Consider the following 26,989-nt stretch of genomic DNA (forward strand, 5'->3'; position numbering starts at 1 on the left):
CATGAAACCATTCCAAGTCTAGACAGCTCACTTATAGATAGAAAAAGAATAATTATGTTAAAATAAAGCTGATCTGCACAGCAGCTTTTGGGTGGTTTCAACCCAGGAACCAATTATTACTTGTCTGTAAGAGCAGCCTCAAGTACCAGTTCCTTAAATCTCTGCCATTGCAAACAAAATGCTCTCATAGATCTGCCCACTGAAGAAACCAGGAGCATTCTGCCCTTCAAATTTAAACAATGTCCTTTAGTTTTTTCTGCTGTTCTCTTGCAACATTTGGAGTTAATATACTCAAATGAAAACCTGTCAACATTTTCCAGTGGGTATATGCGCCAAACATGATGCTTAAACCAGTAAGTCAGAAACTATGAAAATAGACCCCAGTATAAAACTGAGATCGTCTCCCACATTTAAAGTCAGAGAATGAGATGGCAAGGCATTCCCTTACTTGTGCATAAACAATGTACTTGAGATTAATCTGAATAGCCACCAGGTGTTGCTGTTGTACCACAATGAAAACAAGGAGCATTCGCCTTGCAGTAAAACGAGTTCAAAGCAATAAAGAACTTCAGAAAATGCCTGCTTCATCCCATCTCCATTTTAAAAGTGGAACATTATAATTTGAATACATCATTATACCCCTATGTATCAGAATACTGGCAATGTTGCTAATACAGGGTTGTCAGACTGAAGACACAGATTTGGAGGTTTCATCCTCTGGCTGAGTGGAAATATTATGAAGCAGATTCTCAGTGGACACTCTTCTCTCAGCACCACTTAAAATCATGGGAATCTCAGTAGGCCTTGATGCTTAATGCATAGTTGAGTGAGAAAAAAAAAACAGGGCTGGCCGCCCATCCCAACTTGCAGTGGACAGTGTGGAATCACACTTGTTTGTGCTGCAAGAGTTGCTTTTCTAAGGTTTTGCAAACCTGCCATTTCCTTTGATTAAGGAAATCATCCCTTTTTACTGGTGCGTGCATCATCTCAATATTGTACACACAATGCCACAAATTCACTCTTGCGTCCCAGAAGAGTAAGTTGCCAACACTGATGGCCCAGAAAACAAGATACAGTAAAACCTCCATGGACACTGCGCTCTTTTGTAATTACTCATTTCCCTAATGAAAGCTTAAGAAGAGGAAAAGTTAAAAGATGAGCCCAAACTTTAATGACTAGGTAAAGATTCACTTTACTTCACCTCCTAAAGAAATAAAGATGTGAAAATAAAGAGACCGAGGTCAACACAGCAACCTAATAGTAGAACTCCCCACAGTTATGGAGGGGAAAACAAGTTCATGTCTAGGTTTTGGCCCACTGTCACTCCTCGAGTATATAGGAAAGGAGGAGGAAAAAGAGGGAAACAAGCCTTTCAGTCATGTGGGGAGGGATAAGGAAAGAGAACGGGAAGGCTACTGGTCCCACTAGCAGCCAAAGGGACAATTCCATTGGGCCCCCAAAGTAGACATGCTCTACAAAATGGCTTCCACCACATGGAGTGACCTCGCACATAAAATTCTGTAGGTGGCCTGCAGAGGTGCTGCACAACTGCACATGCAGTCCGTGTCAATGAAAATGTTGAAACAGCTTAGTGGGTTAAAAGTCCATGTGGCTGGCAGGTGTGAACTCACCCTTCAGTTAACATAAACTTAAGCCCACAGGCGCCGATTCCGTGGGTGCTCCAGGGCACCCACGGAAAAAAAAAAACAACAAAACAGTACTCGGCACCCACCAGCCACAGCTGATCAGCAGCTGCTGCCGATCAGCTGTTTGGTGACTGGGGGAAGCACTTGGGGGAGGACGGAGAGCAGTGAGTGGCAGGCGGGCAAGGCCTCAGGGCACAGGTTGGAGTGAGGGCAGGGCCTTGGGGGAGGGGGCCGAGCGGAAGTGGGAAGAGGCGAGGTGAGGGCCGGGACTCAGGGAAGGGGCGGAGATGGGGTGGGGGCAGAGTGGGGACTGAGCACCCCAGGGAAAAATAAAACTCAGCACCCTATGCTTAAGCCCCACCTAAGACAAAAGATGTGTGTGAACCCACCCAGGAGTTTTGGGGCTGAGTATTGCTTTGTGATAGGTGTGTTCGAGTGAGTGCGTGAGTGCACACAGAAACCAAGGTGACAGACAAAAAACAGAGGGAGAAGCAGAAGAAAACTGGCAAGAAAAGCCAAGCAGGAGCCTTTAAGCACAGTGTGACCCTGCAAAAAGCTAGAGAGAACTTTTGGGTCTGGCATTGGCTACAGAGGCTTGGAGGCTGTAAGCTAAGAAATGGTTCCTTCTGTTCTTGGCTCCTTCTTCATTCAGAGACACATAACTTTGAACACTCCTCATAAATAACCAAAACTGAATTGAAGAAATACCTGATTATCCCCAGTTTCTACTTTCAAATGGAACATTCCCAAAGCCCCAAACTTCATTAGCTGCTTGGGTCAAAAGGGGCAACAATACATAGTGTACACATCCAGACACAAAGTGCCTCATCCTGCAAAGCATGCTGTTAACAGGCCCCAAGGAGTCCTATCTCTTTCTCAGAGGCTACAAGGATGGTGTACATATAGTGGAGAAATATGGGGGAGCCTTGAGATGTGGAGGACTTTTCTGGGTAAAAATAGATGAAGGGCTACATAACTCTGAGATATGGAAATGGTACTAGGACACTTAGGTGCTATAATATTATCTGAATGCTACTCTCCTCCACTATCCCATTCTGTTATCCAAAGCACTCACACATGATCTTACACTTAGCTGGTTACCCAGAGCAACACCCAGAGGTGCCGATCTCAGTACCCATGACTGCAGGCTTCTTGGGAAGAGCCCAGCTACACTGATCATTCATCAAAGTGTTCTCAGCATCACTCCTCTGTCACCATGACAGTGACTATTTTTCATTCAGGACAAAGTTTGAGTCTCCAACTCACTGATTGTGGTGAAGACGCTTGTGAAGCAGAAGTAATCCACAGCATTGAGTGAAAGAAGGTGATAGAGGAACTGCTCTCGTTCTTCTTCACAGCGTAGGAAAGCATAACGCTTATAAAGTTTCCTGTGAGAAACAAAAATATTGCTGTCTCTTTAAAAACAGACACTAAACCAACATTAAAAGGTCTGTGAACCCCCAGAACACCAAACTAAGGGCTAACCTACATATATAGAAAGTATTTTGGGCCAGATGTGCCACTGGCGTAAACTGGCCGAAATCTATTGAAGTCAGTGCAGCTATGTTGATTTACACCAGCTAAACCTCTAACCCTACATGTTTAATACCAGTAAATAAACTCCTATACAAAGGCAGGTACTCCCAATGGTGATATGCACCAATTCCAATTTTTATACATATTGTATATACACAGTATGAAGGGTTAATAAAGGGGAGTGGGGGCAGAGGGGATTCCACCCTCTTTGCAGCTGGGACCCAGAGCTCTTCCCCTCCTATTTCAAACTAGTTCAACCACTGACTGTAAGTTGATATGTGTGTGAAGTCTGACATATCAGCATTTGTAAATGCACTGGGGTAATTTGTTTCCAACCAAGACCAACTGGGCTAAGGTGAGCTGAGGTCTTAGCTAAGTCTGCTAACATCAATGGATATGAAGTAATGCTATTCAAAAGGTACAGCCACCCCATCTGAGCCTCTCATCCTTCAGGCTTTCCTCAGACCTTCTCTTTTGTGGAGTGGGGAGTGTGTGATGTCCTAACCTTCTTCCCACTCTGTACTCTGACTGGGGTTCTCTGCTCAGGGTGCACAAGTTGTGCTGGGTGGCTCCCCTTCAATCTTCTAGCTTTGGGAGGTATTTGGTCCTCAGCAATCCAAAAATTGACAGGGTCTTGATAGAGGGTGTCAAGTAGTAGTCTGTCCAAGACCCATGTAGGAAACACCCTTTCTCTGATTGGTACTAGCTAGCTCCAGCCCAGACCAGCTGCAGAGGCAGATAGCTTTTCATGAGGCTTAGTTCACAGGGCAACCTTAGAACCCTAATCAGGATATTGTGATAATAAAGCTTAAGAACAGTAAGTTACTCTTACTTTGCGAGTGCTTGGTTAGAGAGAAGCTGCTTTAGGTGCTGAGACAAAAGCTTCTTTTCAAGAGACAACCTTATCCATGCTCGAGCTCGACCCACATCGGTCTTTATCTCGTTCATGTTCTGAATATGCCTGAAACCGGGGGGGAGGGGAAGAGGAGGAGGGGGAGGGGGGTGGAGGAAGAAGGAGAGAAAAAAAAAATCACAAAATCCTGGTAATTTAAAATGGTAGCATCCAATCTGTTGCAGAACTTGAATTTAAATTTGAAAATATCCCTGGAAATTAAAACTGCTTGCAAGATATGCAAAAACACATTTCCCACCCCCACCCCAAATTAGAGAAGTCTAGTAATACAGAGTTCACACAGCTGTCAAAAAATATTAAAAAAAGCTGTTTTTAAAATGGTCTTTGAAAGCTAGCAGAGACAGGGCCAAACCTTGTTAAAATAGTTTTAAAACCTATTAGAAAGTTTATAGTGCAGTTTTGCAAAGTCATTTAGAATGGTTTATACTGTGCATTGGCCCTCTCTGTGTTGAGCAGAGGAATGCAGTTAGCACCTTGCTAGAAAAAAAAAAAATTATGTTTGAACACTGGCTACCACTAATCTATAGCACAGAGATTAAGGTAATAATACACTTCAAAAAAGAAATACAGTCACGTTGGGAAACCCAGTTATGCAACAGCAGCTCCCTTGACAGCATAAACGAATATGGTATGCCTCGAAAGCTACCCAACAAAGAAAATAACAGAACGCCACTAGCCATCACCTTCAGCCCCCAACTAAAACCTCTCCAATGCATCAAGGATCTACAACCTATCCTGAAGGATGACCCATCACTCTCACAGATCTTGGGAGACAGGCCAGTCCTTGCTTACAGACAGCCCCCCAACCTGAAGCAAATACTCACCAGCAACCACACACCACCCAACAGAACCACTAACCCAAGAACCTATCCTTGCAACAAAGCCCATTGCCAACTGTGTCCACATATCTATTCAGGGGACACCATCATAGGGCCTAATCACATCAGCCACACTATCAGAGGCTCGTTCACCTGCACATCTACCAATGTGATATATGCCATCATGTGCCAGCAATGCCCCTTTGCCATGTACATTGGTCAAACTGGACAGTATCTACGTAAAAGAATAAATGGACACACAGACGTCAAGAATTATAACATTCAAAAACCAGTTGGAGAACACTTCAATCTTTTTGGTCAGTCGATTACAGACTTAAAAGTTGCAATTCAACAAAAAAACTTCAAAAACAGACTCCAACAAGAGACTGCTGAATTGGAATTAATTTGCAAACTGGATACAATTAACTTAGGCTTGAATAGAGACTGGGAGTGGATGGGTCATTTCACAAAGTAAAACTATTTCCCCATGTTTATTTCTCTCCTCTACCCCCCACTGTTCCTCAGACATTCTTGTCAACTGCTGGAAATGGCCCACCTTGATTATCACTACAAAAGGTTTCCCCGTCCCCCCCCCCTCCTGCTGGTAATAGCTCACCTTAAGTGATCACTCTGGTTACAGTGTGTATGGTAACACCCATTGTTTCATGTTCTCTATGTATATAAATCTCCCCACTGTATTTTCCACTGCATGCATCCGATGAAGTGAGCTGTAGCTCACGAAAGCTTATGCTCAAATAAATTTGTTAGTCTCTAAGGTGCCACAACAACTCCTTTTCTTTTTGCAAACACAGACTAACACAGCTGCTACTCTGACTCCTAAACTATGATATAGTCTAAAAGCAGGTCTAGATGAATGAACAGTGGTTAAAATGCCAGTTGCCACTGACATTCCCCATTGTAACTATCACTGGCGGTAGCAATGTTTGGATATTTAAGAAAGAGGCCTACAATAGACAAAGCCAACAGAGATTTGACGTGTTCCAGGAGCACTGAACGCATGACTCGGACTTACCTACACTGTTAGGCCTACCTGTGTTAACCTTGTCAGGAGACTATTGTGTTATAACAGAGTCCTCCAACAAAAGTAGCTTTCACCAGTGCAGTTGGTATCTAAAATGCTAGTTTCCCCCCATGTATTTACACTAATGCCCCTTCACACTTCCAGAGAAGTATAAAAAGGGCCTTGTGTAAACGATAATCAAGCCCAGCAGGTTTTCCACATGTCCGTTTGGAAGAAAGCAGAGCTATTCTGAACAGTTTTTTAAAAACTTCCCATGGTCCAACTTGGAAAGAATACTAGAGGCTGCAAATCTTACGATACACGTAGCTTTAGAATAGAAAACGACTGCCATGGCAGATAGCCTTTAAAAAAAAAAACAAAAAACAAACAAAAAAAAAAAAAACAAACTACAACCAGGAAAAATGAATAATGGTTTTCAGTGCATGGAAAAAGTGGCTGCAAACTGGTTAATTTTCACTCAATTTGCACGTTAAGTACACAGGCAATTCACAATGCTCCATCCCTTTGTGTAAGTCTCTAAGCTTCATCCACCAAGACTGAAGTGAGCTTTGTTAACTTTCTAACTCACGTAACACCCTTGAAGGCCCCATGTGCTCTACAAAATGACACGTACTCCTGAAAACTGATGACGCTGTGCTGCAACTGCTGCTGATTATGCTGACTAGTATAGTTTCATTATTATTTTGTATTCTGCCCCTGCAGCCCCACCCCCAAATCCGGGTTGTAAGCTCTTCAGGGAAGAGACTGTGTTATGTATGTACAGTGTCTAGCATAATAGGGCTGGGGCCTACAAAGTGCTGCAACAAAAAACAAACAAAAAATAATGCCATGTGACTGCAAAACCCAATAAGCTGAAACCCTTTAAAAACATTTTTTTAAGAAAATTTCCCAACATGTCATGTTATGAAATGTGAACAGTTCTAAAGCGGGACAAGACTAAGGGCCTGTCTAAACATAGAAGGCTGCAGAGGCTGCTTAGTGAAAACGCTACCTACACCGAGGGGGATGGCTTCTCTCATCTGCATAGGTACTCCATCTCCCTCAAGAGGTGGTAGCTATTTTGACTGGAGGAGCCTGTCAACATACCACCGTCTACAGCAGGAGTTATACCAACCTGACTGCATCGCTCAGGATTTTCTAGCCCTGACCAATGTATTTATACCAACATAAGCTGCTAGCATAGACCAAGTTGAAATGTTTATACAGTTTGATTAATTATAACTCCCGCCTGCCTGCAAGAGTAGACTACAGTTACATATAAGTTTTTGTCCTTTATTACCACATTCCCTCTTTTAACACTGACTTGTATCAGCTGAGTCCCTGCAGAGAACCCTCTTCTGGAACTAGTAAGCACTTTGTGAAGCAAACCCCTTCTTTGGATCAGACGGACAGCTAGCAGTTAGGACTTCCAACGCAAATAACTGGGCATGTAATCAGAAGTCCTTGAGAAATAGGATGCACACATTATTCCTCCACAGCATGTTGAGGTGCACATGCTGTTATTTAAAGTCCTTTGAGATGAGAAGATCATAGCACAGAATCCCTTTTTTTTTTAGTGCTCACTTTAAATTGCCTCTAATATGAAACACTAAATAGAATATATTCTTTTCTGAAGAGAAAATTCAAATAGATATGTACCTAAACCTTAATTTATTCTCCTTCTGTAAATCATAGCTGTCTGGTTCTGGTACAGTGGTATAAACTGACCTCATGGGACAACAGTCAAGCAACTGACTGCATGGTGTTCATCTGTTGTAATGTGGTGTGCAATAGCTCTAGTTGAAAACCAGTCAAGAGGTAACTCTAAACATCCCACAGCCTGGTATAAATTGTAGTCTTTTTTTTCCTAAAGCGGTTCAGCTACTGACGACAACAAAAAGAGGCTTTCCTGGTCTGGATTGAGATGCATCGGCAGCGCTTTGTGTCAGGAATACTCATACATTTGGGGTTGGGGAAGGAAGGAAACTTAAGGAACTTTGAAATTGAAGTGGAGATGATACAATATAAAGACACCCAGGTAGCACTTAAAAACAGAGCAAATGACTTCATTTACTGTCTTGCTGTACTCCAGTGCGTCTCACTCATGTAGTAAAGTTTGAAAGCCTGTAGGGGACAAGAAAGCTTGGAGGTTGAGGTGACTGTGCCAGGCAGTTCCTCCGAAGGGAATGTTTTCATTTGAGGTGTCAAGGACTGCTGACTTACTGCCAGTTCAAACCAACTTTTTGATGTTTCAGGTGACTTCAGTGAGAGTGTTGGTGTCAGAAAAGTGCAATAGCAAAGAGGATAAAAAGATGACACGATGATGGCTTTCCTGGAGGGCTGCCACCAATTTACAGATAGAAGAAAACCAAAGCGTCTTGCAGAGTGTTCCCCTGTCCATATAAAAGCAAGATGTAGTCGAGTGTTAGCTAACTGCATTTCTCTGGCAAAACAGCAGTAGCAACATGAATTACCAGGTGACTATTGAGAACACTCTCCAGTGATGAGATCACGTAGTTTAGTCAAAACAACATATATCATCTTACCTACAGCACATAGTTAACTTGTTTCACTACTTGTATGCAGTGTTGTTGTAGCCATGTTGGTCCCAGGATATTGGAGACAAGGTGGGTGAAGTAATAACAGAAGTTGGTCCAATAGAAGACATTACCTCACTCACCTGGTCTCGTTTCACTGCAGTAATGTTAGAGGGCAGGGAATATTTACAGTACGTTTGCTGGGTATGGTGCTTTACAAGCAAAAGAAAAAAAGATGTGCCTGTGTAGAGAGGGGGTTTGTGTTCCAAGTTAGACAACTTGATACGCCACCTAGAAATAAGAGGACCGATAAAGGAATGGGAACGCTGAACAGGAGGTAGACCAACACCATATAAAGTAATAAGGTTACTTGTTTTTGTATTAACATGTCATGTTCATGTCTGTCACAGTATGGATGCTGACATAGGTTTGTCTAAATGTAGCTCTGTTAAGTTGGCAAACATGGAAGGAGTCAATGACTACTGGAAGTGGTTGAAGCACAAGAGACTTGGAACGGAAGCCTGCGTGTTGTACAAGACTAGGCGGGTTATTTCAGGCATAGGAGGCAGCATGGTGAATGCTGCATGCAGGATGTGTGTTTTCCAAACAGTGGCAGAGTTGACTAATGAAAGCATGTCCTAGCTACACTGCTTGAATCACGTGATCACTTCCTACTCCATGGGAAAAATAACTGAAGCAAAATGCCCCCTTCAACTTCTGTACACCCACGAATATACACACATATCTGGTCATACCACAAGCTAAAGTCTGGATGATAAATTGAATCTAACGTACATAACCCTCCAGCATGTTTTCCTCCCACCATAAGGGAGGTGTGAAGATGTGATTAATGGCTTAACTACACACAAAGGTATATGGTGACATCAAAAAGATGGATCATTGTTGAAGTACGACTGAGTGTCATGTGGCACGAAGGGTTTGTCTTCACATACAGCGGTGGAGCTGCGTGGTTGTAGCACTTCAGTGAAGACGCTGCTATGCTGACGGGAGAGCTTCTCTCGTGGACACAGTTAATCCAGCTCCCCAAGAGGCAGTAGCTATGTCGACAGGAGAAGCTCTGCCATCGACATAGCTCTGTCTACACAGGGAGGTTGGTCAGTATAACTCCCATCACTCAGGTGTGGATTTTTCACACCACTGAGCGATGTCGTCATACCGATAGAGGTCTGTAGCGTAGACCTGGCCTAAATCTACTAATAGGAAATAGATTAAGCAGTGCCCTAAGTATTGCCTGTTTTGATAGTTATAAGGTTATGTAAACATCTTACAATGATTCAGCCTTGCTTTCTATCACTTTGAACAAGGTGATAGTTCTTGCGTATGTCCAATATTGTGCCCACTGCCTCCCTGACACAAAGTTGTGCTTTAAACATAATAGGGAGACAAAGCAAAAAGCAATTTTCTATTGTATTTTGCTTTACAAAAAACCTATACACCATTCTTGCCTGATATATAGAGAATTGTCCAAGTATCTGGTAGGGATGGTCTCTAAAGAATAGGCTGCTGGATTGAGAGTCAGAGCTGTGGTCTCTTCTCCCAGCTCTGCCGCTGCCCTGCTGACACACCTTGGGCAAGTCTCTTCACCTCTGTTCGCTCCTCTTTACCTTTCCACCCTTTCTTTTGTCTGCTTAGACTGTAAGCTCTGCAGGGGAAGGAGTCTCTCTCTCTGTGTGTGTACAGCACCTACCCCACTATAAGACCTCATCTGAGTTGGGGAGTATAGGCTGTACCACTGCCACCAGTTGATTTATAGTAAACCAAAATTAGTGTAAAAGAGTAGCTTTTGTTTCTGAAATGTTACTGAGTAGGTTAGAAGCCATTACCAATATCTTCACAGTAAATCTTCTGTTCAGTGTTTTTCTGACAATAATGGGAATCAGTATTTATGCTGGGCAATGCTGTACATATATCCCTGTTTTTAACTGATTTTTAATAAATTGTAAGAGCTAGTCAGATCCCCACCGTTGCTGCCAATTTATTTCATTTGCAAAGTCCACAAATGTTCTATTTTACTTATTACAGTTTGCGTTTGTTAACGTTGATATTGATTACTGAGCCTTTTTATATTTTAGCTAGGCTGTATGTTTTTCAAGTGTACAATCTATACAAATCCTTGAGCCAAACACCAGTGGCATGGATTTAAAGTTCTTTCAGTAACATAAAAGACACATGGTAGCCACTGCTGGGCTAATTTTCAGGACTTGCTGACTGGTTGATGATTTAGAAGAGCAACTGACCTGCCAAAGATCAGTCAATCAGCAAGCCTTCCAGAACAAAAGGGACAGTTTTAAGACCAACAGTCCAACAACTAAATTGAATGACCCTTTACTACTTCCTTCTAAGCAATGATTTGGAGAGGTGGTAATCCACCAGGAGCCGAAAGTAGGATTCCAGTAGAAATTCACAACCCAGTACCATCCTGAGATCCCTTTAAAAAAAAAAAAAAAATGTACAAGCAGCAACTGAGTCCTCATGGCAACAAATGATAAGTCATGTTAGAACGATCTACTTTTGTTAGAAAGAACCCTTTCTTTGTCATCTTGGTTATTCATCCATTTGGTCAGAACTATCCCCTGTTAAAGTGATGAAATTCCTGATTACTAGGGATATAAAATTTACTTTGACTCTTGATCTCTCCAGAGAAAAAATAAATTAATCCACTGAGCAATTAAAAGTCACCAACATACGCAGTAACACAAGAGTCTCCAAAAACAAACAAACAAAACAAAAAAAACAAAAACAAAAAAACCCAAAAATCCCAGAGCAGCTAAACTGGTTTACTTGTAAAAAAAGATGCATGTGCTTTGTCAATTGTACACACACAGTTATTTAGTTTCCATTCTTGTCCCACTGACAGATGGCCACATCACAACACCCCCCCCCCCCCAAATGGCAATAACTAGCAACTTGGTTGACAGTGTCTTCAGAGAAGCCAAAGACTGAATGAGCCATGGAGACAACACTACTGTCTCATCTGCAGAGGGGATCTCTCTGGATCTGAAGCTATCGTTGAAGGTGTTCACGGTTCACACCCAACATGTGCACGAACACATGGTATGTAAATTCTGCATCTGTGAAAGATGATGGCTTGAGAGCCCTGGAGACTGAAGCCCTTTAGTCACAGAATAGGTACAGTGTAGACAGCAAGCATGGAAGCTGCTAAGCTGGACCTCCATATGGTCTATGTCTGTGCCTGAACTCTGGTCTGGAGGGAGCACATCCGCATTTGAGATGGTAGAAGTCTCTGTGGCCCATTCAGCCACTGGCCTTTCTGAACACAAAAACATTAACAAGGTTGCTAGTTAATAGTAGTAATGGCATTATTGATGATATGAATATTTGTTCATAGGGGAGATGACGGAGACCAATTGCCATTAGATGGTAACAACTTTTGGTCACTACCAACCTGAATTGAAATTGAACAAGTGACCTAGCAGTGAAAAGTCTTAAATCTCATTACTGATCCCTGATTCATCTAAGCCCCCAAATTACTTAACATGGTTTAAGTTCCTCTGGGCCGTCAGTATATAAAACAACAGTAGTAGTAATTTTCTATCAGCTGATTAATTTTGTAATAAAACATTTGTCTTATAAATGTTATATGGTGCATCTCAAAAAACACAGCAGATATTATATACCTTTCTGTACCCTAACCTACAGATAAATCCACATGTCAGGAATAATATTTCACTGAGAGCAACCACTAAAATTTGTGCTTGCTTGATGTATGTTTTCAAGGTCCTATTACCATTTGAATAGCAATTTTTAATGAAATATCCATTTAGAAACGAATATAGCTCAGCCATTGTTGGCAGATTTTTATGTCCATCTGGATTCTAATTTTTCTTTTTCCTTGGCGAACTTAGGTTTTCCTGTTTCAACAAATAAAATATCGTACCAGGTATTTCCGCAACTCTACTTAAAATTAAAATATTTTTTGCTCCCTAAAAGTATATCAGCAATAACCATTTCCAATACTGTGTACAAATTTTCTTTTCATGACCTTTTAGCTGAAGTAAATCAAAGCAGCATGCAAAACTAAAGGTTTTATAAAATGTATTAAGAGGTAAACCACATGGATTGGAGTATGTGGTCCTTACATAGAAGGAGAATGATGAATTCTGCTCAACTTGAATAAATCCAAAGCATTTGTGTTAATGGGAATCTCTGTGTAATGCTCCTTATGAAAGCCATAATAAATGCTTTAAGAGTAAAATACTGTACCTCATATCATGAATAAGTGAGACTCTCAGTGTAGGTAATGTAATTCCTGTGTCAGATTTTCTTCTTTCCGGGCCAAGAGCAACTGTATAGAAAAAAAATACATAAAATTAAAAGAATAAAAAATTACAGTAGTTTGCAGTACATTCTGTGACGTTGCACTCTATATGATTTTATAAAAATATGCTAATAAGTGTGAATATAATGTAACTGGAATATGCTTCATGCAAAAGGTCCCTTGTAAGGTATCATTACGAAGCTTATAATCTACTGAATCTGGTGGTCATCCCATTTGTATAAATGTATCACTTGTATCTGAAACTAGAAATATGAAATATAACTTTGAGGTCCTATTGTAGTTATGCAAAGTGTGGGCCATTAATGGTGATTTGGAATCTTAATGGCTCCCATTAACCAGGACAATTGACTGTAGATTGCTCTGTTTTACTTGTAAGTCTTCCTGTATACCTGTGGGCTGGCAAGTGGGTAATGAAGTCTTACAGTGACATGTGATCATGTCACCTGAACTGGAATCTATCTTTAACCTGGTGCTTTTCCATTGAGAAGGAGGGGTGGGAACCCAGAGGGACGAAGGATTCCCGCCTTATGCAAAAGATATATAAGTGGGTGGAACAGAACAAATGGGGCAGCCATCATGAGAAATCCCCTAACTACCACCTGAGTTGGCACAAGGGCTGTACCAGGGGAAAGGATTGTGCCCAGACTAGGAAGGTGTCCAGTCTGTGAAAGAAACTTCTTGAAATATCTCTGAGGATGAGATTTTAATCTGTATTCAGTTTTATTACTGTACTAGACTTAGACTCGTGAGTTTTATTTTATTTTGCTTGGTAATTCACTTTGTTCTGTCTGTTACTACTTGGAACCACTTAAATCCTACTTTCTGTATTTAATAAAATCACTTTTAATTAATTAATTAACCCAGAGTATCTATTAATACCTGGGGGGGGGAGGGGGGAGACAAACAGCTCTGCATGTCTCTCTATCAGTGTTATAGAGGGCAAACAATTTAGGAGTTTACCCTGTATAAAGCTTATACAGGGTAAAACTGATTTATTGGGGTTTGGACCCCATTGGGAGTTGGGTATCTGAGAGTTAAAGACAGGAACACCTCTTAACTTGCTTTCAGTTAAGTCCGCAGCTTTAGGGCATGTGGTTCAGACTCTGGGTCTGTGTTGGAGCAGACTGGTGTGTCTGGCTCAACAAGACAGAGTGCTGAAGTCCCAAGCTGGCAGAGAAAGCAGAGGCAGAAGTAGTCTTGGCACATCAGTTGGCAGCCCCAAGGGGGTTTCTGTGATCCAACCCGTCACACATTCATCTACACATCTGTAGAAGAAATCATACAACACTGAGAACTGCAACAGTTATGTGCAGTTTCAGGAATACTGCCAGGCAAAGCGTTTTTCAGTTTGTCTGCCTCCACATTAATACATAATCTAGGTCCCTCTTTCCTTTAGCTAATTCAGGGCTAAACTTGGAGACTTCAGAAGATTCATCAAATGCGTCCTTCTTTGCATATGAAATACATAGAAGTAAATCTGTTCCATAAGGCCTTCACACTTGATAAAACTATTTTTACTGAAATCTCAATCTGAAACCCATTTGATAAATTTAGAAGAAGTAAAACTAGCATATTAGATATTGAGACTGTCAAGCATTTCTGCACTCTAGTATTATAATCTGACTTTGCCATTACATATTTTGCACTCTGGAATTTATGCATGTCAGTCAGATTGCTTAGTGGTTGTCCATTAGTCATGGACAGTGGCATGCGGTGACATTATTAATGAGACATGCAACTACTTCTTAGATTACAGATATAAACTTCCCACCCTGATGAAGAGTTTGTGCCGCTAGCTCTGGTCTACCATGGACAACTCAGTTCTACACTTGCATGCCTTTTTTCAGTCCTTCATACAGAAATGCACTTAGTTACTTCACCGTAAGAACTCAACAAATGTTTCCATATAGCTATAATCTAATAGGTCTTAGCCACATGTGTGAAATTTTAGTAGATACATGGTATAAGAATGCAAACCTCAAAGAGCTATGCTAATCATCTATGGCACACATAAATTAATCATCTGCCAGAAATGTACAAAGATAATGTCTCATTAATGATTACTGAATCACTCAGTCATGCAAAAGAGACGTCTCCCTCTTCACTTACATAAGGTTTTAAAGGGGACTTGCCATTATGTATTCAATTCTACACTTACATGCCTTTTTAGTGACATTCCACAAAACAGTGTCCTCCATGCAGCATGATCTCGCGCACACAGTGTGTGCAAGGTCACACTGTGCAGAAGATGCTATTTTGTTCTACAAAATGGTATCCCCATGCAAGTTCTAGGGCCAAATGGAATCATCTCAGGGGCCACCAGTTGGACCACATTTTAATTCTGGGGCTTGCAATGTAGGATGACATGTCCCTGGTCACTGATGCTTATTACAAAGCTGTCATGACTCAAAACACCAGTTTATCCATAGATATATACGTGGGGCCTGATCCTGTGAGATGCTGAGTTCTCTCAAATCCTACTATTGGGATTTCAGCAAGAACTCTGAATGAGGGCATTGACAAAGTGCTGAATCCTTTCCAAAACGCTCTCCTTGATTAGCCAATTGCTGAGAGAGAGGGAAGATTCATACACACTCATTTGGTGTAAATATGCCATTATGACTGCAATGAATTTTGTGAAATACCTTATGTCTGTCCAAGACACAATCCTGAATTAACTCCTGACACAAACATTGCTATCAGCATAAACTTGAAATACCCAGGGACATCTGATATATTAAAAAAACAAAATCTGAGGCAAATCAGGAAGACCGTCTATTTCAGCTGAAAGTCTTACAGAAACAATGCTGAGCAACAGCTGCAGTGCAGGGGAGTTCACTGCCATACCAAAAGAATCATGCATTACATATCAATGAAGTAGTTTAATGGCTTTAGAATGCCAAACCAAAGGGAATTCCCACTAGGCATGAACTGAGAGCCTGGGCCAATGAGCGAGGATCAGTTCTATGTAACTACTGAATGTAGTGTTCGCTTCACTCCCTCCAAGCTTGAGATTGCTTGTATAGGCCACATGCCATGGAATTCAAACCTTGCTGTTTGAAGAATAATGATCTAGATTAATAAGCATGAATACCAAATTTATAAAAAATAATTCCATTACACATGAGAGCCCAGATTAATGTTCCTGTTTATATGCCCTGATATACCTAGATCTCAGAAGTGATGCACAAAAATCCCTCTTTCTAAGACTAACTTACATTTCTGGAAATAGTCTACAAAATCTGTCTCCTATCCGTTAAAAGCTCAGTCATACACTTGGTATGTTCTTGGCCAATAAGTTCCATCACAGCCTGATGATCCTAGAAGAGCAAAGTCTGTCCTTTGCGTATCCTGAATACACTCAATCTTCAAGTGAGGATGGGTAACCAGCAGGTTACTGATGCAAGGAAAGCATCTTGAATGTTTGCACTGAAGTTTCAACAGCTTAAATCTTTTTTTGTACAAATCCATTAAAGACTTCTAAATATTTTATAGAAGATAATAAAAATGTGTACATCTCTGTTTATTTGAGGAATGCTATAAGACAGACCATTCTCACTGATGGAAGATTTGCAGCCTCAAGTTGGGCCTCATGTCTTCAATAAATCCAACTGGACGCAACTGAAGTCTGGCACACACTGTAATATTTTCTAGTATTTACAAAATGCCCCTTATTGTCAGGAATGGTCTAGGTATACTTGGTCCTGCCTCAGAGGAAGGGGCTGCACTTGACCTCTTGAGGTGCCTTTCAGCCCTACATTTCTGTAAACCACTTCAGAAAACATACCGACTTTTCATACCTTACTTGGTGCTTAGTCAGAGTTTTTAAATGGAAGAAACAAAGCAAAATGACACATGCCATGGTTTTCCTGAAGATGGTTATAGTTATGGCATCATTTGACGCAATTAAGCCATCTGTTTAGTCTAGAGATCAAATATTTGAAAGAACTCAAATTACAAGTGTGATGTCAGTATCACGGACATTGAAAATACAAAATAAAATCCACCACAAAGTGCTGCGGCCTTAGGCCAACCGGAACCAAGATTGCTTACTGCTGAATCTTAGAGACCATATATGGAAAGCAAACTCCTGAATACTCACCTGGGGACTCTGTCATATGTTCTTGCTTCTCTTCCCTTTCCTGGTACTGAAGCAAATGGGACCACAAAGCAGATTTCCCCTGAAAATAGAACATATAGGAGAAGTTTAAAATAAATGAGAAAGGAGCCAAATTAAAAAGCTAGATACTGGGTTAGAGCCTGGTGGTTCAGTGAATCCAGAAAGTAACTTTGGGTTCTTGCTTCAATTCTTTGTTCTTGAGCAAAGAAACCAACCAAACAGGAAAGGACCACCTCACAGAACAAGTAATTTCCTGTTATCATGAAGCTTTCCCTGTATCCATTGTTTTTCTCCTCAGTGTTCCCTCCCCAGTCCTTCACTGTTTGAGGATGGAAAAAACTATTTTATTATTACAATTTGTGGAAAAGATTCTCTTGAAAGCCTCACAAAAAGTTTAGGAAATGAATAGCTGCGCCTTGAAGCATTTAGATACACTCAGGTCTATTGAGAAATGATATAGCTAAGTAGTAGTTTAAAGGGATGGATTATAGGAAATACTTTTAATATGTGCAAAATGGTATTGTGTACATGTGCTTTTTCCTGACCAAGTTTCAAGTTACCAACCTGTTTGACTTGTAGACCATGGCTCCAAATCCTTTCCAACAGGTCACAAAGACTAGCAATCAATGTATTTTCCTCCAGACCTGTTATGTTGGCCTCTCCATGTCCCAGCTCTACTGCTTCATGGCCCATCTTCTCTACCAACATACGTTTAGTCTATAAAACAGCAAGATTTACAGAGTATGTATCCAGCAAGCTGTGAAATATACAGATTAGTAAGCTTTCAGGAGTGCATCTACTGGCTTAAAATCATCCAGTATCCCTTGAATTCTGGCCACGGAAACATCAATTCTGATTACAAAATGTCTATGGTCAAAATAATATTAATTTTAGATAAGTTCCTATACAATGTATAACAAGGAATTTGATACTGCATAAACTACGACTGATGCAATTATACTTAGACATCAACAAATTGTGTTTCTTCAGCTACACAGGAGGGCTTTTCTATTGTTCATGGAAGAGGTGCTCTGTACTGGAAACAAGGACTTCATGGGTAGCATACACAATGGTCACTACACTCTGTGGACTGCTCCTTTTTGGTAGAGGCTCCCAAAACCTTGTCAGTGTGTGAACATTTTAATAGAGTTTATATGAACACATTCTCTCCAGTTTGCAATCACGCATACTACCTCTTCTCCCCCATTCCCAATGCCATAAAATCTCTACAACATGCCTGGAAAAGAAATGTATTTCTTTTAATGCAATTTAGCAGCTGGACATACCAAGGGAGAGGGGCCTCTGCCTGGTAACTATCTCTGGCATACCAGCAGGGCCGGATTTAAGGTTATGAGGGGCCTAGGCCTAATGGGAGGGAAGGGCCTAAGTATGAATTACATATTGCGAAAAAATAAAATTATGTCAAACATTTATCTACGTATGTATTTACATATTATTTATTTATGTAAAATTAACAAGTTTGAAGAATTGAGTGAGAGTAGAACAAACAAATACTTTTGAGTAAGAGGTAGCAAGAGGGATGCTACCCTGTCCTTCTCTTAGCCCTCCTAGGTAGTAGAGTGCTCATCTGAAGAAGGATGAACACTGAAACATTCCCCATCCTGCTCACCTCTTTCAACCTTGTGCTTCTACCCTCAGCTCTCCAAATGGCACTGTGCAAAGCCAAGCCCTGCAGGTGTTTCCCCCAAGCTATGGCCTCTACACCATATAGCCTGTCTCACTCTGTCTGCAGTCTGGGAGGCAGCCAGCTTTTATTATATAAAAGAAAATCACTCAGGTGTAAAATCCACTGTAGTAGAGGAAGCAATAGTGGGAAAATTACATTGGATGGCATTGTATTTTAGGCTGCCTTGCTCTGAAAGCTGCCTCCCAGTGTTGCAGTGGCTGAGGACAATGAATTACTGTTTTCACAGTGAACCCAAATATTATTTGTGGGATGATACCCAGTCTGTGTAGTTAATCTCCACAGATTCACCATATCAGGCCATTCTGTCACCAAGCTCTTCCACAATTAGAATCATAGAATAGAATCATAGGACTGGAATGGACCTCAAGAGGCCATCTAGTCTGGTTCCTTGCACTCATGGCAGGACTAAGTATTATCTATTGTGAGAAAGCTCTGTCCTTGCCTCTGTGGGTCCCGTGTTTCCTAGCGGATTTCGCGAGCCTCAGAGACTCACTGTGACCCTCCACGTAACCCTTCTTTCTCTAGAGACAAGGGTCACAGTCTACTGAGCCATTTTCATCATAAGCCAGCAAGGGAGGTGAGGAGAAGTTATCCTTCCTTGCACAGTCTCTGTGGTCTCCCAGTCTCAGCAATTAATCAGGGGGCAAAGGTGGGGGCCCGGGCCCACCCTCTACTCCCGGCTCCAGCCCAGGGACCCTAATACTATCAGCTATGGTAGCTGACCTTTTAGAAACATGACATGTACAATTCCCTGGGCTACTTCCCCCACAGCAGCCCTCACTTCCTCAAGCTCCACTTCACCCTTACCTCAGGGCCTCCTTCCTTGTGCCTGATATGGTGTGTACTACTCAGCCTCTCCAACAGCACAACTTCCTCCCACAGCTCCTGACATGCACACCCACCTGACTGACTGGGAGGCTTTTAACTAGTTTCAGCCAGCCCCTGATTGGCTTCAGGTGTCCCAATCAACCAAGCATTCTCCCTGCATTCTGGAAAGTTCTTAACTGGCCCCAGGTGTCTTAACTGACCTGGAGCAGCTGCCATTTCACTTATCCTGGTACCAGGGATTTGTTTATCCTGGAGCTAATATATCTATCTCCCACTACTTTTCTATAGCCATCTGGCCTTGCCCCATCACACTATTCTAGAATTTGTGATGAGCGCTCTGACATGAGAGTTTTTAAACATGAATTCTCGTACACCAGGCCCCCACAGTTTGTTTTAAGCTGTCCGTAAGAAAAAGGTAACCGCTAGAAGTGACACAAATCGTTAGATGGTTGCTCAGTCATAATATTTAGCACTTCTGTACTATGTTAGCTCTTCAAAATCACTAGACAAACATTAAACAAACTTAATCTAAAGACTTTCACCTTTTGAATGACTAGGAGTTGACAAAACAGAGCTATTCCCTCGTGTTCTCTGTCCTTCTGAACAAAAAGACCTCATTGAAAATCAGCATCTTAAAAGAACCATTAAGGATCTTTCAAAAGAACCGTCCAACCAAGGCTGCCGTAGTGACACCTTGATTACATCAGGTCCGGTGTTTAAGGCTGGTGTAGAATGAAGGGAGAACTTCCTGTTTCATTTGCATGTGTAAATGAAGCAGACCTTGCTTATTTTTTTTCCCCTTAAAGTGCTCAGAGTTTAGGGGAGGAAAGTTAATGAGATTCTGCTTATACCAGGTGTGAAAAAGCAGAAGGGACCAAAATCTATTCTTGTGCAAAAATCTGTTTTCCCTGAAGTCAACAAGGCTACACAGGTGTAACTGACAGCAGGAATTGGCCTGTGTTCTCATTCCCCTCTCAAATCACACATATTCCATGCTCACCCAACATTTTCCACTTGGGAGAGAAGTTAGTTTGAGTTGGGGCAGAAAAATTAGGACTAACTTCAGGTTTATTTAGCTTATTTAACTCAAAAGAAATCAAATGTGAGGTACTTTTATGATGGATTGAAGTGCTAGATAACCAGCAAATGGACAGAACCTGCCTTTAGCCTAATCAGCCAGTCTTTCTATCACAGCCTGCTAAGAAGTGGATTTAAAATCCTTGAGGAAGAGGGGAGGGAGAAACCTACAACATTGTGTGTTGAGCTTCCTCCAGTGCTTTTGCCACCCCTTAAAAAGTATAAAGATGTGTTGGTCTGTGGAAATAGGCCAGAGTTGGACAAACTTTTTGGCCTGAGCGCCACATCGGGGTTCCAAAACTGTATGGAGGGCCTGGTAGGGAAGGCTCTGCCTCCCAAAACAGCCTGGCCCCTGACCCCTATCAGCCCCCTCCCACTTCCCACCCCTGGACTGCCCCCCTCAGAACCCCCGATCCATCTACCCCACCCCCGCTCCTTGTCCCCTGACTGTCCCCTCCTGGGACCCCCTGCCCCTAACCACCCCCCCAGGACCCCACCCCCTATCCAACCCTTCCTGCTCCCTGTCCCCTGACCCCTATCCACACACCCACCCCCTGACAGGCCCCCCAGGACTCCCATGCCTATCCAACTGCCCTGCTCCCTATCCCCAACTGCCCCCCAGGACCCCATGCCCCTTATCCAATGCCCCTGCTCCTCACCCCCTTACCATGCCACTCAGAGCATGAGGACTGGCAGCCATGATGCCTGGCTGGAGCCACATCACCTCCCAGTCTAGAGCACCAGGGCAGGCCAGCGCCTCTCGCAGCCACACTCCCCGGCAGGAGGTCACAGCCCCGCCACCCAGAGCGCTGGTGGCAAGGCAAGCAGAGGCTGCGGGGGAGGGGGAACAGCAGGGGAGGGGCCGGGGACTGGCCTCCCCAGCCAGGAGCTCAAGGGCCAGGCCTGATGTGGCCCACAGGCTGTAGTTTGCCCACCTCTGTACTAGGCTGAACATAAGGTATAGGCAGCCAAGTTCTTTCATCTCAGTACAGAAAAATACATCACAGAAAAAAATTGGATTTCTTTGATTTTAGTACAGTTCAATACAATATTGAACACAGTGCATAATAAATCTGAAGTCCCTTGATGGGGGGTACTGTAAAAGTTAAAGTACTGGTAAGCAGAATGGGATGTTTTGTTTTTCCTACAAATGTGTGGGAATTGGTTCCTTATACATGGGAGGGCAATAATTTTGGCTGGAGCTGGATAGATTGTGCGCAGGCTCTGTGCAAACTTCCCATCCTACCTCTCTGGTACTGCCTCTTGCCCCCGGCACACCTTTGCCCTCCCTGCCCACACACAGGCACTCACCAGTTGTCCAGAGATGGGACCCAGCACACACAGAAAATGACTGTGATGGGCACTAGGACCCAGCGTCCTGGAGCTGCCTGCCAGCCTCAGCTGAGGAGAGGGACAGAGGGAGCTTCTTCCCTCCCTGACAGCTAAGCAGAACTCCGGAGAAATCCGGGATGGGTGAAACTGGCGGGTGGGGGGCAATGCCTGCTGAAACTACACCCACGGCTGGCACGGGTTCCCGTGGTAACCGGATTTTTAGTGTCCGGTCACCAGGGTTAACTGGATACCTGACAGTATGTTCCTGCAGCGTGGGGAGACTCAGATGGGTCTGCTGCTTCCAGCTGGCTTGGTTCCTGCCAAGCCACAGGGGACTGCTTTGCCTTTCCTGCTGGCAGGAGCGCTCCAGCAGGACTACATGAGCAAGCTTGCTCCCCTTCACCCAGCCCCTGCTGTGGCCCCTTCCTGAGCAGTAGGGCCTAAAAATAGGAGGGTTAATCTGGCCCTGCATACCAGGAGACCAACTGAGGGTCTGATTCTGTAAGGTCTCAAAGCAGAGAACTACCAGTGAAACCAATAGGAGTTTGGTTGTTATGGATCTTTCCTGCAACTCCTCCACAAAGACGTTTTCATTCTGCTTATAAAGGATGGAAAACATACATGTTTTTTAAAAAACACTTACCTTCATGCGACATTCTTTCAGTAACCCTTCCACAAATTTCCAGTTTGTCTGAGCAATTACAGCTGGAGAAAGGTCAGAGAGTTTGGGTTGCCTTAAATTTTTCCCCAAACTCCTTGCCTCTTGCATGTATTTCTAAAAGAAACAGAATTAGCATTAGTCTGACACGACAGATTCCCCGACTTCCTTAACTGTTGACAGTTAAGCACGGATATAAAAAGGACTCAGAGCATGTAAATCTATGCACTGTAGTGATTTATCTGAAGCTTTACGTATGGAGTGGAGACGTGTAACACTCCACAGGCCAACGGGGGGGTGGGGGGGAGAGGGGAATAAATAAATAAATAAATAAAAACATACATACTCACTCACTCCAGTGTGGTATGTGCAATCAAAACGTCAAACAGAACTAGCCCGTGGATTGTGTTATTAGCTAGTAGTACAGCTACTACAGAGTTACTACAGAGTTAGCCAAAGTGATAGTTTCAGTCAGCATAAAAGTCTAAACCTGCATTAAACATTTTTCCATTGTTATTTGATTTTCACTAGTAAAAGGGCTGAAAGCCCACTGAATAATCTAAAGAAGTTAGCATGGAGTTGAATGAAAAATACTTTTGAAAGAACTAGAAAAACAAGTGTGTGGAAAGGGGAAGGAAGCTGGACTCATTGATTTCAAAGAATTTTGGCTTAGGAAAAAAAAGATGTGGGACAAGTTGGCTCTTGTCCTTACTGACAATAAGCTTTCTTAATCACTGGGGAGTTTATTAATTCTTAGACTTGTTTTAAACAAAACTCCATTTTTGGACTCATTTTGGAAAATGGCATTAATGCAAGGTAGACAGACAGACAAACAGTGTAAAGCCAAGGTTTTAAAAACATGAGTGCCTAAAGTTCACTTAAATCTGTGGTCTGATATTCAGAAGTGCTGAACACTTATTCACACTAGAGAGCACACTATGTGCTTAGCATTTCTAAAAGTCAGACCACAGATGTAGGTGCTTAAATGTGGAGTTAGAAGCCTAACTTTAGGCACCCATTTTTTAAATAAAATGTTGTTAAACTCAGCAGACAAGTACTTAAAAATAGGTCTGATGATTACAAGTTTGATATTCTATTGGAATGCTGTTGAATAAAACAATTTAAAAGTATGATGCTCATGTCCCCATATTGTAATGAACTGTCTCCTGCTATGGGTAGGTTTTGTCTCAAGATTCGAGAATTTCCCACTTGTTTTGATCCACTTAATTCTGTCTGCACTTAAGGCCCCACAGAAAGACTGGATGGTACTTCCTTCAGAGATATATAGTGTTGCTGTTTAATTGGGCTGCAGGGCTTACTTAGAGCTAGACAATGCACAGGGACTGTTTCTGCAGCACTTTCAGACCTTCCCTGTCTGGAGAGAAGATAATTTTAAATTAGTTTGTTTAATGAAAACAAATTCCAAAATTTGTGTTGCTGTGAGTTGACCAAAATTGCTTGAGCATGAAAAAAAAATGTTGGGAGATCATGGCAGAATGCAAAATTTGGACAAGTTAACTCACAGCCTGTTCAATAGATCTGATAGGGGACGAGCACATACGCCTGGTTATCATCATCTCTAATTAAACCCAAAACACTGTTATGCATAAATAAGATGAGAAAGGAATAAAAACATTAAAAAGTTGTTTTAGGCAATAATGAAATGAAAGTATTCTGTTCAACAACTGGCAGCCTCACAATAGTAGTTTCATCTAATTTGTGCCAAAATAGTAAACATTATGAGAACAGTGAAAGGGGAATAGCTAAACAGGGATAGATATAAAACTTCTCTTTAAAGGGAAAAGGATAAAGAAAATAAATCAAAGTGCGGTCATAGTCTGAAGAGTGAAAAAATTTAGACAACTGAGCTCTACTCCTTAACATGTTGTCAAATCATAATGTATTATATACCGACAAACATTTTTAATCCTGCTAACTCTGTTGGTCCTGCAAGTTCTACAGAAGAGCAAGTCTGCTACAGAAAGAGCAAGCTGGATTCTATTCTGCCTGTGCATCAGTATCAACCAACTACCATCACTACCTAAGCTTTCACTGCCGAATCTTTACTTGTGGCCTAATATCACAACCCAGAAGGACACAGCTTGAACTTGAGATCCTAAGCCGTGAAAAAACAACTTTAGGAGCATAAACTTAGTCAGAGGCTTAAAATGAAATCCCATGACTTCATTTTCAGTGTTACTTTTCTGACTGTAACCACACTTCAGTAACTGCAGGGGTGTGCGTATGTGCTACAAAAAGGAGAGATTGAAGTGATGTTGAAGAGTGATTCCTTATTCTAGTAAGATCACTCAAAGCAGCTTTCAGCAAAAAAACAAAAAACAAAACAAAAAAAAACATACCAGGCAGCATTCAGAGAAGGATTTTTTAGGAGGTCGTGCAGGAGGGGGTGGCCCCTGATCCCACTCCCAGAATGCCATTGAGTTCTGATGAATCAAAAGCTCCTCCGATGGCTAAGAGGAGCCAGATATACCAATGGCAGAAAAGCCCGAAAGAAAGAGAGGAGACAAAGCAAAACAAGCATGCATATGATCCACAACAACAAAAAAGAAAGAAAAAATTAAATACTTGATGAAGCACTGAAAGGGTTATGCTGAGATATACACAATGCAATGTTTAAAGCTATATTTACAAAGTCACATTAACAAAAATAGCAACCAACTTTTATAAAGGCTGTTTTGCTTTGTTTCAATGAAACTGAATTTTAAAGTTGTGATTGAAGAATTCAATTTTACTTAATATTTTAATTTCTAAGAGCAACCCTGGTAAAGCTTATTCAGTAAGGCCAATGGCAAAACAGTATAAAGGTTTGGTGGATTTTTGTTTGTTTTTCTAATGATAAAAATAGCACAAGAACTACAGTCACAGTGAAAAATGTGGCAGAAAATGTTTTTTTAAACAATCAAAAGGAGAAACTGAAGAGACAGGAAAAAGCACACAAGTAATTGAGGTTTACAAGATGTGTGGAAGTTTCCAAGCTTTGGATACAAGTTAAAACAAAAAAAACAAAAAAAACCCAAACAAATCCACACCAAATACTTCCCTTTTAAATGGGCTAACTAGTAGAAGTTTCTAATCTATGCAACACAAAAGAGAATGCTTACAATAAATCCTCCTCCTTTTTGTCGCCAAGTGGTCAGTGTTTATCATAACATCTCTGAAAAACTCAAATACTTTTTATTGGCCCAAATCTGACAACTCCATCCACACAAATGGGTCTGCCTGCATAAGTATAGTTGTAGGATTGGGGTCTATATTAGCAAAAGTCTGTTTATGGCAAACAGTCTGTTTTATTACAATGCAGAGCCTCAGAGTTTAGTATTTTAAAACTTTGACTTGTTATAAGATGGAAAAATTGGTGTAAAATATTAAGTCTGACTTTCATTTGCATTTTGCAGTATAGATATTCACGAATTTTCAGCTACGGTAGTAGTCTAAACAATCTACACTAATACACTGCTTTACAGTTCTTCAATTTAGAAAATACAAAATCTCTACAGTGCATGGACACAATTTTGAACATCTTAAAATTACATACTATATGTATAAATTATATGTACATCATGTAACGGTCACAAAGATGAGTGAAAACCTTATGGTATCAAACACTGCCGAAGGCAGCAAAATACACTTCGGTTAAGTCTATGTTCTTTGACTTAAGCCCCCTGGTGCCTGCAGATAACACCTACCTCTCTTAAATCATTGTCCAGTCCAATATGTTCTGAATGTTGTCTAAGGCGATCTTTCCTGCGCTGTGTTGTGGCACTTCGACTGGCCCACCGACTGAAATTATGTAATAAGAGAAATCAGAAGAGAAAGCTTTTGTCAGTCGCTGCAGTAAGCGTGAAGGAATTATGCATTTCAAAGCAGCACACGTGTATAAAAATTTGTGAATTACAACGTGTATTAGTGTTGATGAATTTCTTACAACCCTAAAGGTAAGGCTTCGTGGCAGATGGGGAACCAGCAAAGCCCCAAGAAAAAAGGATGCTTGCCGGGTCTCACGTAATACAGCACAAGTTACTAGTGACTGGCTGATGATTGTGTACAGAGTAGGGTATATAAAATCAGAGCACGCGGAAATAGTATTTATTTACCTTAACCAAAAATGTGTGTTTTTTGAACATTCAATTTGTATGCCACTCCTTTGTAATTAACTTGTTTGCCAACAATGGCATTCAACATTGGTTGAATTTCATACTACCTGTCCTCGTGCATGTTTGTAACAACCTTTCCATGCCAAATTGAATAAAAATGCTGTGTAATGTTGTATACAGGACACACAGCATAGCACACCAGGAAAATTACATTAGGGCAGACTGAATTTAAGGTTTACAGTTTTTTTGGGGTGGGTGGATAGGGGGGGGAGAGAACATTCTACAATACATCTCATTGAATTGGATTTGGTGTAGTTTTGTTGGTTTATTTATTTATTTTAAAACAACCGACCAGGAAT

The 26,989-nt window shown here is 41.6% G+C and overlaps 1 protein-coding gene across 3 annotated transcripts in view; it reads right to left on the reverse strand.

Moving 5' to 3' along the window:
• The window catches only part of DENND5B (DENN domain containing 5B), a 171,415-nt gene that overhangs the window by 20,951 nt on the left and 123,475 nt on the right, over positions 1-26,989 (reverse strand). For 2 of the 3 annotated variants that reach the window (XM_074939400.1, XM_074939408.1), the window contains 7 exons: positions 26,223-26,316; positions 22,501-22,632; positions 17,477-17,629; positions 16,895-16,973; positions 12,717-12,798; positions 4,015-4,143; positions 2,913-3,034 (listed from right to left, as the gene is read on the reverse strand). In XM_074939400.1, the coding sequence (XP_074795501.1) occupies positions 2,913-3,034; positions 4,015-4,143; positions 12,717-12,798; positions 16,895-16,973; positions 17,477-17,629; positions 22,501-22,632; positions 26,223-26,316 (791 nt within the window). Of the gene's footprint in view, positions 1-2,912; positions 3,035-4,014; positions 4,144-12,716; positions 12,799-16,894; positions 16,974-17,476; positions 17,630-22,500; positions 22,633-24,875; positions 24,987-26,222; positions 26,317-26,989 lie in introns of all 3 variants that reach the window. The other variant, XM_074939391.1, reaches the window with a different exon arrangement.

This window comes from Natator depressus, chromosome 1, assembly GCF_965152275.1.
Source record: "Natator depressus isolate rNatDep1 chromosome 1, rNatDep2.hap1, whole genome shotgun sequence".
NCBI classification, from domain to species: Eukaryota; Metazoa; Chordata; order Testudines; family Cheloniidae; genus Natator; species Natator depressus.